The sequence below is a fragment of the Panthera uncia genome, chromosome C2 (assembly GCF_023721935.1).
Source record: "Panthera uncia isolate 11264 chromosome C2, Puncia_PCG_1.0, whole genome shotgun sequence".
In the NCBI taxonomy this organism is placed as follows: Eukaryota; Metazoa; Chordata; class Mammalia; order Carnivora; family Felidae; genus Panthera; species Panthera uncia.
In genome coordinates this window covers 54,257,268-54,271,611 of record NC_064810.1, presented here as the reverse complement: position 1 = coordinate 54,271,611, position 14,344 = coordinate 54,257,268, and the positions used below count along the sequence as shown (strand labels likewise).

Genomic DNA, 14,344 nt, shown 5'->3' with positions numbered 1-14,344 from the left:
TCTATCGGTGCCATTGATGCAACAGCATATGTTCACTCCATGCCTCTGTGGCATGGTTTAGTAATTCTCACAACATTTAAAACTTTTTCATTATTATCATATTTATTATGGTGATCCGTGATCAGTCATCTGTGATGTGACTATTATAATTATTTGGGAGTGCCAAGAACCATGCCCATATAAGACAGCAGATTTACTTGATAAGTGTGTGTGTTCTGACTGTTCCACCAACTGGCTATTCTCCTATCTCTCTCCCCCTCTCCTTAGGCCTCTCTATTCCCTGAAACACAACAATATTGAAATTAGGCCAATTAATAACCCTACAATGCCTTCTAAGTGTTCAAGTGATGGGAAGAGTTGTACATCTCTCACTTTAAATCAAAAGCTAGAAATGATTAAGCTTAGTGAGGAAGGCATGTTGGAAGCCAAGACTGGCTGAGAGCTAGCTAGGCCTCTTGTGCTAAATGGCTAGCCAAGTTGTGAATGCACAGGAAAGATTCTTGAAGGAAATTAAAAGTGCTACTTCAGTGAGCACATGAATTATAAGCAAGTGAAACAGCCTTATTGCTGATAATGGAGAAAGTTTGAGTGGTCTGGATAAGAGATCAAGCCAACTACAGCATTGCCTTAAGCCAAAGCCTAATCCAGAGCAAAAGCCTAACTCTCTTTAATTCTGTGAAGGCTGAGAGAGGTGAGGAAGCTGCAGGACATGTCTGAAACTAGCAGAGATTGGTTCATGATGTTTAAGGAAAGAAGCAGTCCCCATAAAAAGTGCAAGGTGAAACAGCAAGTGCTGGTGTAGAAACTGCAGCAAATTTACTAGCAGATCTAGCTAAGATACTTCATGAAGGTGGCTACACTAAATACAGATTTTCAATGTAGACAATCTTCTGTTGGAAGAAGATTCCATCTAGGACTTTCATAACTAGGGAGGAGAAGGCAATGCCTGGCTTCAAAGGACAGGCTAACTCCTGTTAGGAGCTAAAATTGAAGCCAGTGCCCACTTACCATTATGAAAACCCTAGGGCCCTTAAGAATCATGCTAAATGTACTTTGCCTGTGCTTTAGAAATGGAACAACAAAGTCTGGATGACGACACGTATTTAAAGTCCACTGTTGAGATCTGCTCAGAAAAGAAGATTCCTTTCAAAGTAGTACTACTCGTTGACAATGCACCTGGTCACTGAAAAACTCTGATGAAGTTATACAAGAAGATTCATGTTGTCTTCATGCCTGCTAACACAACATTCATCCTACAGCCCATGGATCAAAGAGTCATTTTGACTTTCAAATCTCATGATTTAAAAAATACATTTTGTAGGTCTATAGCTGCCACAGATAGTGATTCTTCTGGTGGGTCTGGGCAAAGTATATTGAAAACCTTCTGCAAAGCATTCACCACTCTAGATTCAAAACATTCATGATTCACAGGAAGAGGCCAAACATTAGCAGGAGTTTCGAAGAAGTTGGTTCCAATCCTTCCGGATAACTTTGAAAGGTTCAAGGTTCCACTGGAGGAAGTAACTGAAGATGTGGTAGAAAAAGCAAGAGAACTGGAATTAGAAGTGGAGCCTGAAGATGCACCTGAATTGCTGCAATCTCATGATACAACTTTAACAGATGAGGAGTTGCTTCCTATGGATGAGCAAAGAAAGTGGTTTCTTGAGATGGAACCTACTCCTGGTGAAGATGCTGTGAAGGTTATTGAAATGACAAAGGATTTAGAATATGATGTAAACTTAGTTGATGAAGCAGCAGCAGGGTTTGAGAGGATTGACTCCAATTCTGAAGGAGGTTCTGTGGGTAAAATGCTATTGAGCAGCATCACAAGCTACACAGAAATCATTTATGAAAGGAAGAGTCAAATGATGTGTCAAAACCATTGTCTTATTCTCAGAAATTGCCACAGCCACCCTAGCCTTCAGCAACTAGCAGCCTGGTCAGTCAGCAGCCATCAACGTTGAGGCCAAGACCCTCCGCCAACAAAAAGATTATGACTCATTGAAAGCTCGGATGATGGTTAGCATTTTTTAACAATAAAGTATTTTAAATTATGGCATACACATTGCTCTTTTAAAGACATAATGCTAATGTGCAGTTAATAGACTACAGTATAGGGTAAATATAACTTTTGTGTGCACTGGGAAACCAAAAACTTCACTGACTCACTTTATTGTGATACTACCTTTATTGCACTTGTCTGGAACTGACTCCACAACATCTCCAAGGTATGACTATAGCCAGTGTCACATTCTCCTTGTGAGCAGAATTTGGGAAGTTATCTGGGAAAGAGACAAACCAACAATAAAGCTCAACTTTCATGGACCATGGCCAGAAAAATGCAGCATTTCTTCAGAGATACTGAGTGACTCCTAAAATATTTAGCCTTAATTCCCTTTAAAAAACCACATTGGGTAGAAAGAAACACAAACATCCTGCTTTTCCTTCTCTTTCTCTCCACTCTTCCTGCCAATTATCTTAGAATATAAATCTAGTAAGGATTTAAGTCCTCTCTCCTCTATCTCATCTGTATTCTGCCTTTTATATGGACTCATCTTTCAGCAATGAAAGCATGCGTTCTCCATGCCCTGTAGGCTTCATTTGCTTTCCTCAGCCCAAATGAGACTCTAGAAGTCCTTACTCTTTATAATTTTCTCTGCCTCTTGTTTATCCTCAGGAATTCTTCTGTTTCTGCATATCTTAGTAGGAAGTCATAGTCATAAAACTGTTGGTAGGTTCACCATAAATCCATACTAATTAGGTATGAATTTCATACTTTCCAATTTCCTCTAGAATTTCATTGCTGCTCAGAAGTTCTTTATTCTTCTAATTCACCTTCTAATTCACCTTCTAAAACCTTCTGTTTTATTTTAAACAAAATCCTCCCTCAGATTCAAACCCTGACTTTCTAAATCCTTTTCAATAAATGGTAAGACCTAACTGATAAAATCAAGACCATTCAGTATAACTTCTCTCTTCACCTTATATTTTTCTTACACTCATCCATTTCTTTCCTTCTTGTCCCAAAGAATAAAATATTTTTCCACATAACCATTACTCACCCATTGCAAAACAAACCAAAATAAAAAAGACTTTTCCTCAGACACTAGGAGAAGGAAAGCAAGGTCTATCTATATCTGCCTTAATCTGTCTCCTTGACCAAAGAGTATTGTTCTATTTATCTATTGCTGTATAACAAATCATCCCTAAACCTTGTAGCTTGAAATAGCAATTTATTATCATCTCCCTTGGTTCTGGGGTTGACTGGCTTAGCTCAGGTGGCAGTTGAGACTGGAGTCATCTGAAGGTTTATTCATTCCCATGTCTGGCTCCTGAGCTGGGACAACCAGAACAGCTGGAGGCTAGATGGAAATCTCTCTCACCATGTGCCTAGTTTGGGTTTCCTCACAGCATGGCAGCCACAGAGGACTTGGACTTCTTACAAGGCAATTTAGGGAACAAAAGCAAGTATTACAAGAGACCAAGGCAGAAGCTGCAACAATTCTTGTGAGGCAGACTTACAATGCAGTGGAGTGATTCAGTTATAAGTCACAGGTAGGGGTCTACACAAAGGTATGAATACCAGAGGGTATGGCTCACTGGGGAGTCATCTTTGGAAACTAGTACCCACCACCCACTAGCATTCACTACCTCCTCACTCCTATAACTCCCTCAGTGTCTTTTCTTTCCCCTACATTACTTAAAAGTATTCTCTTAAATTGTTTTTTCAAAGATCAGTAATGTCTTCCTTTACTCAGATTAGCATGTCTAAAACCAAGCTTATCACCTTCTTCTGAATCTAGTGTTTCTTCTGGACATTTCTGTCACTGACATCCTGTTTCTTCCCATCACCCAGGCTTAAAGCCTGTAATTGATTATGTGTTTCCTCCCTTGTTTTTTGCTTTCCAATCAATTCTTGCAGCAGGTCAATTCTTCACTGTCTTACAGTTTTCCATTCCATACCCACACACAGGTAGGACTTTCATTACCTTTTAACTGACTATTAATGTGGTTTCCTACGTTATTGTTATTTTTTTGCTTCTAGTTTTTCTTTTCTTAATCTATCCCATATAGTATCCATATGAATATTTCTAGACATGGCTTTATAGAGTCATGTCCCTGCTTAACAGTGAACTCCAAATTGCTGCTTTTCAAGGTACCCTATGGCCTGTGATCTGACCCAATCTGCCCTGCCAATTTTAGATTCCATTACTGCTTCATGGACCTTCCATTTCAGCCAAGCTAACATGCTTGCCTTTCACCAAATATCTTTTCCCACCAATGTGCCTTTTCCAAACTAAGCCCTCTCCCTGGAATGCTCAAGTTCAACTTCCCATATTAAAACTTTATCTGTTTCAGAATTACTATAGCACTTTTGGGATCCCTCTTGTATTGCTGCATTATATAGTCTTTTAACTTTGCTTAAATAGAAAGCATCTCTAGGGCAGAAACTAGGTCTTATTTTACTCATGTTTACTACATGATATGCATAACCTGTATACTCAAGTACTAGCATTAACTTTTATATATGCCTTTTGGGAATTCTGTGGCACATAGATTCAGTGACTATCCAAGGTCATACAATTATGGCAGAGATGGGCCTTGACTCCAAATTCTGTTTATGTTGGTGTGTGGCCACATTGTGCTGCTACCTTAAATATTTCCTGGTGGGATAAATTGATTATGTTCATTCTCATAGGCATATATATTATACTGAAATTTTTCTTGAACTGTTTATTTCATCTTTTTCTGAATTATAATGCCAGGAATGCCAATACTCAGTGGTACAGTGGAAACTGAAGCATTTTCAAAAAGCATATTATGCTGACAGAGAAGCCCAGGGAAATTTAGAAGTTATAGTCAATCTCACAATTATCTTGATTATTTTGAATTCCCATTGGTTCCTGCATTTCTGGGAGACAGCATTTTTAGGCAGCATTTTAAGAATCAGCTGTAAGATGAATGTACATTATTCCATTAACCTTTTCTTTCCTAGTATCAAAATTAATGCCTATATTTATGCATTCTTTTGAAGGTACAACCATTTGAATGATATACCCTGTAAAGACTACCTTTAGATAAATAATTTCATTGTCTTTTGCATATCCTGCTTATAAAAATACATTGTAAGTAGAAAACGCTATGCCAATGGTTAACATGGCCCATCAATACCTACCATTTGAAGCTATGCCTCAGAGCGCATGCCTTTTCTGTCTGCCCAGGTGGCTGCATGCTCTGCAGATATGCACAGCCCAGCTGGGCTTTACTACACAGGAGCCTCTTAAAAACTGGGGATTCTCTGGCTCCTTTGCTAGCCATTTCCACACACCATTGACTAAGTTGTCTTATAGAGCTCTGTGTTCTTTGACCCTCAGCAAACAGATGCATAGCATAGAATATTCAGGGCCATAAACAGAAGTGCTATTTCTCACACCTGGATGTCTTCTTCCTGGCCCAGTTAATGGGTCATTTATTATTGGAGACAACATAAAATAAAGATGGTTTACATAGTTACCATATTTTTATCCTGTTTCCTCTGGCACTCAGGACTCATGACAATATGAGCCAACTGGATGTCAATGTAACATTCCCTTTGTTATTACCACTTCATATAACAGATACTTAGGAGTCTAGCTTTGGCTTTTTTTTTTTTTTTTTTTTTGCCTCTGTACAGGCAGTTATCAGTTCAAATCTTAATTCTAATACTCACTAGCTCTGTGAATTTGGACCAGATGTTTAGCCTTTCTGATTCTGTCTTCTCGTTTATAGAAAAGAGTCAATCTGAACTTTTAAGGGATATTTTGTTGAAAAAAATCAGTGTGCCAACTTTGTAAAATTGCTTTTAGGAGTGAGAGCAAACCTATTCAACATATGAAATATAAGTAGACCTTTCCGACCATCTGACGACTGTTACATTTATCAATACTACAGCCTTTCTAAAGTAGTAAGTGGAGAGTATGGATAACTGAATGTGCCTGACACTTAACATCAGTGCTCTATCCTACATGATGCTGATGGCATTGTATGAGAAGCTGGTCATGGAATCTCTGCCAAGTTTGGCTGCATACTCACCAGCAAGCCTGGGTGTGCTATGGAACATCTTTGAGCTTGAACTACATGACATTCCTTATGAGCCTCCAAATGGGCATGCACCTGATTTGGCTCTTCACTGGTTTCCTAATCAGTGCATAATATCTTCACCAAGCTAAAAAATAAATTTGGGGGTTGGGGGTTATAAGGAAAGCTTGAATGTGACCTCTAAGTAAACTTCAGTGGGCATGTTGGCCAGTCTCTCACTAAGGCAGTAATTTGATTGTCTTAGACATATGTTAAGTACCTATTTTGTGTCCAGCACCATACACTGCCTTGGGAATATAAGAAGATGTAATCTAGTAGTTTTTCACTGGGGGTTTAGAATAGCCACTAGCGTAAGCTTGAAGAGAGCAATCTTCAACACAGAGTTGGCTCTAGCTGGAGGTCTCCAAGGTTTTTGTAGATTCAGGAGTTTCCCAGAGGACTAAACCTGACATCTTAAAAATGTTCCTCATCTTTGGCCATTGCTACATCATACAAATTATGTTAATATTCAGAATATTAGGCTTACCACCAGATTTCACATGTATCACCATTTTCTTGGAATGCCATTGGTGTGATCCCTTCTTTGTTGTCTTAATTCTTCCTTTTCCATAAAACTCATTGTAAAAACAAAGATCCCATGGGACTGTTGTATTGAATGAGACTTAATACATGTAAAGAGCAAAACACAAAAACAGCTACCTATGGAACTATGGATCTCTAGAACCATCATTGTCCTTTCTGACCATATTAATAGCAAGGATGCAAATTACAGCTAGGTAAAGGGACACAACCATTATACATCTGACAGTTCTTGGTCCTATTTTAGAATCTTGAGTCTCAAAGTCCTATCATTTCCTTTCAGAGTGTGGCAAAAATCTGATGGTTAGGTTGGTTATTTAAACAGGTGGAGGTACAACGGCCAAATGGCATATCCCTTTCTCCAAGCATAAGATACCCATTCTGAGAAGCTGGAGTTTAGAACTGAGTGTTAACCCAACAGGGTTACCTTGAGCCTTCAGCCTTAGTGATCCAGAGGGTGCGGTTGCTTTGACAGTTCAAACTTCCATTAAGCCATTGCAGCTCAGATCTACCTACTTTCTCCTCTACTGCTTAGTCAGCGCTTTGGATTTCTTTCCTGCTTCCCCTGTTCCCTCCCTCTCCTTTGCATGTTCCCAGTTGTTTATTGAACTTCTTGTATGTACTACGTACTATTCTAGGCACTTGGGGGGGGGCTATCTGTGATCCAACAGAATCTCTATTCTCATGAAGCCTATTCTAGTGGGAGAGAAAGATAGTTAAATATATAACATAATGTCAGAAAGTGGCTGTGTACTTCATCAGTGTTTGGTATGTTTCCTTCTCCAAAAGAGCAAAGAATTCTAGAGAGGGTCCCAATACCCAGGGAATTGGGTTTCTCCATGACACCTACAGCCTAAGAAGTTTGGGCTCCTTAAAGTACCAGAACTTAAGTTTACTGTGTGTGATGAAATTAGAAGATACAGTTTTCCAAATGTTAGCTGTGGTCTTCAGAGCAGAAGAGAGCACAAGGGTCCCAGGAACCATCCTTTCCCTTTCTTATGCAGCTAATTCAGCAGGAACTCCATGAGCTATGTTCAACTCTTCATTCTCAACCCTAGGCTAACTCTGAGAAGCTCTGTAGTCTGTATGAAGAGCGCTTGAATGAAGCAAATGTGAAACTAGATGAAGTGAGTCAGTTGGCAAATGACCTAAAAGCACAGAAGACAAAGCTACGGAGTGAGAATGGTAAGTAAATGTGCTGCTTCATTTGTGAGCCAGCCTCGGTGCCAGCAGCCTGGTGGAGGGACTCCTGAGATGATGAATCAGTTACTGAAACTGAGTGAGTATTTAAAGATTCTAGGGGAGGAATGCGGTCTCTGGGTTAACCTTGTCCACGGACATGCTCTTGTCTGGTAAAGGTCCCCCCCCCCCCCCCCCCCCCCCCCCCCCCCCCACCCCCGCCCCATGCTGCTTTGGGAGGCTCCACCCAGCTCTCCTTCAGGAAGGAGAAAAGCACTACGCAGTTGGAGGAAGCAACTGTCAAGATCAAAAGATGACAGGGGCTGTCCACACAGCCTGTAAGGCATGACTTTTTATAGTGTCAACCTCATTGAAACAGACATTTTTTCTAATTTTCAATAATAAACCCATACTTTTTTTTATACTTAGTAAAAGTTATAGTCTATGCAATAGCCTACAAAGGCCACATAATTGGACCCCTCATTATCTCTCTGACCTCTTCTACTACTTTCCCTTTCTCTCATTCTGCCTTGGCTGAGTTTTTAACACACCAGGCACACTCGCGTCCTAGGGTCTTGCTCTAGCCTCTTCCTCTGCCCAGAATACTCTGTTAATTCTCCAGAGACTCGAAGATGAAGGTTAATCAAACAGATATCGGGGGACGTCAGGATAGGCCTTGTTGAGAAGGCAACATTTGAGTGCTCTCAACCACTCTCTGCTTCTTTTTTTAGAGTATTTAATACCTTCAAACAAATGACATACTTGACATGATAAATGTGCTTATTTGTCTGTCTCCATCTGTGAGAATGTAAGCTTCATGTAAGCTTTGTTTTATTCACTGATATATGTCAGTCATCTAGAATAATGCCTGCCACTTATTGGTGCTGCACAAACACTTGATAAATAAAAAGTAGAAAAATGTACCAAGGTTTGCTCTGTACTTTCAGCTACTATTGATAGTTTTTTGTGTTTCATGGTTTTTTTCCCCCCAATCTTTTACATTGTGGCAATTTTTTTTTGTTTTTTTTTCTTTTTTTCAATTTTCACAAGGTTTTTTTTTTGTATCTTTCATACTTAGTCATTTATAATGGCTACTTCTAACCCATCAAGTAGAGGGACTATAGTTTACTTAACCTTGCCTCGGAACTTGACTTGTTTCTCTGCTGTGAACAGCATGTGACTAGCTGTTTCCCTGTAATTAGAATTATTTTTAGGAATATATTTCCAGAGTTCAAATTCCTAGGTCAATGAAAACAAACAATATTCTTGCCCAGAGGCACATACTTAACAAAAAGAATAAAGACCATTTGGACTGTATCACATCCTTCTGCTAGTGGACACCTGTTTCTAGATAGTAAATCTAGAATTAAAGCTAAATTATAATGGGCTGGCAAAACTATAAACCTAGAAGCCCAGAAGATAGTGTTTTTGGTTCTAGCAGGGACACTGACTAGGATTCTTATAGTGGGAGCAGGGTATATGACACTTAGCCTTGTTATAAAATCCCCACGTTGCTCTCTGCTATTTAAGACATAGTCTGTGGACTCTACAGTCCAGTGACAAGACTGGAGAATACTTATATGTCTGGCCCTAAATGATGTGCTGTATAAAATTGTTGTGATAGGCACTGCCTACCTCCCCCTAGGTTATTGGCATTAATTTTCTACTCACTTTTTTGATGAGGAAATTACTGGGTAAGTGAGTGGAGTGAAAGTGGGTGTGAAGCGATAATTCGGCTCAGGATGAAGGACCTTTTTTTTCCTTCCTTTAATTCTTATTTTCACCTTTTGGCTTTGTGTGAATTAAATTTTAAGTACATACCTATCCAAACCTCCTTTCCCCTCACTGGGTCTATGCTCTAGATTTTTTGTTGCTTTTTTGCCATTACCCACTAGTCTCATGCCCTGCCCTGTCAACATATCAAACTCCGCTTTTAAAGCCAGTCAGTGGTAAATGTGATCAATTAAGCCATGTGAAGTGGGTACGTGTTCTATAAGATACGTGATATATTAGTCTCAACCCCCTAGTGGATTGGCATTTCTTCAGGCTCCTTTTCAATATGATGTTGTCACCCAGAGATTTTCAGTTTGGTCCACAGAACACCAGCAATCATCAAGACCCTTGAAGGGGGCTTATGAGGTTAAAATGATTGCTTTTTTTTTTTAGTTCTTTTGACATTTATATTGATGCTGCAAAAGCAGTGACAATTAAAACTACTTGAGCTTCATCAAGACACTCATCAAGACAGTGGTACCGCACTGTACTATTAATCATTATATTCAGTGATACATACAGTTGTTTTGGGGGGGAGTCAGTTTTAGGTAAGAATGTCCTTAATAAAGCAATAAAAATCAATCTTATTACATCCTGACCCCAAGTATATATCTTTTTAATATTCTCTCTGATAACAAAAGAAGTATGCTTAAAGCACTTCCATTTTGTTTTTTTTAAAGAAGTTTTAAAAATTTTAATTCCAGTACAGTTAACATAGTGTTATGTTAGTTTCAGCTGTATAATACAGTGATTGAACAATTCTATACATTTCTCAGTGCTCCTCACAATGTGTGCTCTGAATTCCCTTCACCTTGTTCACCCATCACCACCTTACCCCTCTGCAGTATGATGTGTGATTAAGTTCTGTGTCGAGCTAGCAGGTGTTTCCAGGGAGTATCTTATTTCTTTGAAAGGACAAACTATGTTCTGACTTAAATATTTGGCAGATACTTTCTCAAAAATGAACAAAGTGAGCCTGTCACTTCAAAGAAAACAACTGATATTATTTGTTGCCAATAATAAAATTGGAGTTGTAGGCAAAAATCAGATTCTGAAAGCCTGTATGTGCCATCATGAGCTTGATGCTCTCAATTCTCAAAGACTTTTCTGATGAGATCACTAGTGATGTTAACAAACATGCTGTTTTAAATATTGTATAAGGGAATATGTGTCAACATTTTGAAGATCTGCATAATTCAGTGAACACATATTTTTCAAATCACCACTGCATGATGTTATACAATCATGTGTGGGTGAAAGATCCATTCAAAGTTTAAAATGGACTCATAAAGTTTAATGTAACAGAGTAACACATTGCAACTAATCCTTGAGAAATTTCTATTTGTTGAGTTTTGGTGTTGTATCAAATAATAGTCACAATTATCTGAAAAGACAATGAAAAATTTTTTTAAAAATGAAAAGACTGAAGACTGTAAAATACATCTCCCTTCTCCATCTCCCTTTTCCAGGCTGGATTTTCTTCATATACTTCAATAAAACCCGTGTATTACAATAGATTGACTTCAGAGACAAATATGAAAATCTAGTTTTTATTAAGGCAGATATTTTTAAAAATGTAAAATAATGTCATTTTTATCACTAACTTTTCTGTGGTTTTGGAAAACCACAGAAAAAAATTTTTTTTCTTTAAAAAATTGTTGTTTATGTTAACATATTAACACATCACTAAGATTTTTATTATTATTTGAAAATGAATTAATACATATTTAAGTTTTTTTCTTTTTCAAATACACCAACTATTAAAAATAAAATCCATGTGGGGCGCCTGGGTGGCTTGGTCGGTTGAGTGTCCGACTTCGGCTCAGGTCATGATCTCACAGTCCGTGAGTTCGAGCCCCGCGTCGGGCTCTGTACTGACAGCTCAGAGCCTGGAGCCTGTTTCAGATTCTGTGTCTCCCTCTCTCTGTGACCCTCCCCCGTTCATGCTCTGTCTCTCTCTGTCTCAAAAATAAATAAAAACGTTTAAAAAAAGATTTAAAAATAAAATCCATGTAAACAAAATCTCTTTGGGGCACCTAATAAATTCTAAGCATACAGAGTGTTCCTGAGACCAAAAAGGTTGAGAACTGCTACTTTAGCCCAAATAGATGCTTCCTTAGGATGCTGAGAAGTTTAGAACTTGTTTATAGCAAGAGATATGGGGGTCATAAATATTTGGGGCTTTTAGTGTTATACTAATGACACTATGGGAGCAACTGCCTCTGCCCATGATTGGCTCAGCATCTGGTACTGTTGCTAATCACCAAGGCATTTCTGTCTTATCATCAGTCTGTCTATCAGAGAGGGTAGACTACAGTATAATGGAATCCCCCCCCCCCCCCCACCGTGGTCATAGCCTCTACTATTTAATGACTATTTCTAATATTTATTTAGCAATTAGTCTACAAAACACATTCATACTCATTTAATTTCCATTAACAATTTTTTATTGTCCTCATTTTAGAAGTGAGGCAAAGAAGTTGTAATTATCTAGAAATTATATAGCCAGAAATTGGTAGTGCCACATGAAATGAACAAGGGAGCATAGCCTAAAAGAATGTGTTCTTCAGGGTTAAAAGCTTAATTTGAATCTACCTTCACCAACTACTGTCTGTGCATGTCTGTGTCTCCATCATATTCAAGTAAGTCTCCCTGGTTTCCCTTCTGTAATGTGGGTAATAAAGTACCGAAATAATCAAGGAGTTATGAGAATTTAACTAGATAGTAGTACCTACTGCATAGAAGATTCTCAACATATGGTAGCTAATATTACCTGTTATTGACTCAGACTCACTGCTAAAAATCAGTTCTTTATCAGGGCTCTTTTGTGAGTCCTGGAATGGAACATTGCTATGGTGCTGCTGATAACCGAACTCTCAGACCTTTTTAAGTATTATAAATATGTTGTAGGAGTCATTGTGGTTGCCCTTCAAGTGAACGAGTTAAGTGAGGAGATAGTGGATGAGGAGGAAGGCCATGATTAACTTACTTTGTGAAATCTTTCTATAGGAGAGCTCCTAAGGAGGCTGGAAGAAAAGGAGGCTCTGATAAACCAACTTTCCAGGGAGAAGAGCAGCCTCACTCGACAGATAGAAGAACTAAAAGGGCAACTGGAAGAGGAGTCCAAAGTAATGCATCTATTATTTCTCACCAGTAGCTTGACTGTATGTGTAAAAAAATACTAGCGCTTGATGGGGCAGTTTCAGTATCTTCCCATACAAAAGAAGAGAGGAAAGTGCCTCAGAAGTTGTGGGAAAAAGAACATGGTGGACCTTGTATGTGCTGGGAAGGGCCTTGATCACTGAAGGATCTTCCTCAGTGATTCAAATTACTTGTCTAGTTTGTCAGATTTAGAGCAAGCAAACTGTGTATTTCCATTTTGCATTATTACTTGAACAGTAAGTCAGCAAGGCTCTTTATGGATCTTCGATTCTGAATTGCACCAAGAGGTTAAATTAAATAAAGGACCAGAATGAAATAAATGAGGCTGACTTACTTCAATATTACTTTTAAGTTGTCAATAAATTATACATAGTGGTCATTTCTTCCTAAGAGGATATATAATGTTGCTAGCAGGTGACCCCAGTGAAAGTGGCTCTTTAAGGTGAAAGCCTATGAGAGAGAAATTCTTTGAGCTCTGGTTATTTCAAGTTAATTCTTCATTCATATTCAAGGCACCTTGTTGCTAACACCCCAAAGTGCCTCGCTTATTAGTAATCTCACTACAAAGGCATCTAATCTGAGGTGAAGGTCATTGAGACTATAGACTTCTATTCTTAAATATTTTATTTTATTCCCTCCACTCTCCTTGTTTTATATATTATATACACATTTTTATTTTTTATATGTTTGTTTATTTTGAGAGAGAGAGAGAGAGAGAGAGAGCACACATGCTCAGGTGAGTGAGTGGGGGAGGGGCAGAGAGGGAGAGAGAGAATCCCAAGCAGGCTCCATGTCATCAGTGCAGAGCCCAACGCAGGGTTCGAACTCACGAACCATGAGATCATAACCTGACCCCAAATCAAGAGTTGGTTGCTTAACCTACTGAGCCACCCAGACGCCCTAATATTATATGTACATTTTTAAATGACCACCATGGTTTGTACATCAGACATTCTGCTAGATACTTCACTCGTGTTATTTCAATCTTCAAGTAAGTCCTATGAAACCGGTAGACTTATATCTTTTTATATGAAAAAACCAAGGTTCTGAGAAGAAAAATAACATGTCCAAGGTCATACAGCTAGTAGTAGACAGTAAAGGAATTGACGCAGGTAGTGAGATGATTTAATTTATATTTTGGAAGATCTCTGGCTGACTTCCCAGTGGCTTCCAGCTGGCCTATGAGGCCCCTTTGCATTGGTTCCAGCTTCCTCCTGTGACCTCGCGTCATACATCTGCTTCTCTCATTTCCTCCCCTCCAGCCACCCAGGCTGCCTCTCTGCCTCTTAAACAAACCACCATTATTCCTGCCGTAGGACTTTCTTAGCTGCTGTTTCCACTGCGTACAGGTCCATCCTCAAGGGCTTTGGGCAATGATGAGAATAAGCCAAACATTCTACATTGTGTCACTCTGTTTTAGTTTCTTTCTGCTGTCAGCATTTTTTTAAAAAATTAACTTGTTTATATGTTTGTTTTGTGTATCCACTCACTCCTTTATGGTTCCATAGGGGAAAGACTTTGTCTGCATCTCACTCACTTCTGTAAACACTAATATCTTGAACAGGTGCTCAAT

At 38.8% G+C, this 14,344-nt stretch overlaps 1 protein-coding gene across 1 annotated transcript in view; it reads left to right on the top strand.

Moving 5' to 3' along the window:
- MYH15 (myosin heavy chain 15) overlaps positions 1-14,344 on the top strand; it is a 145,074-nt gene that overhangs the window by 80,961 nt on the left and 49,769 nt on the right. The window contains exons 29-30 of the mRNA XM_049628137.1: positions 7,716-7,842; positions 12,619-12,737. Of these exons, the coding sequence (XP_049484094.1) occupies positions 7,716-7,842; positions 12,619-12,737 (246 nt within the window). The remainder of the gene's footprint in view (positions 1-7,715; positions 7,843-12,618; positions 12,738-14,344) is intronic.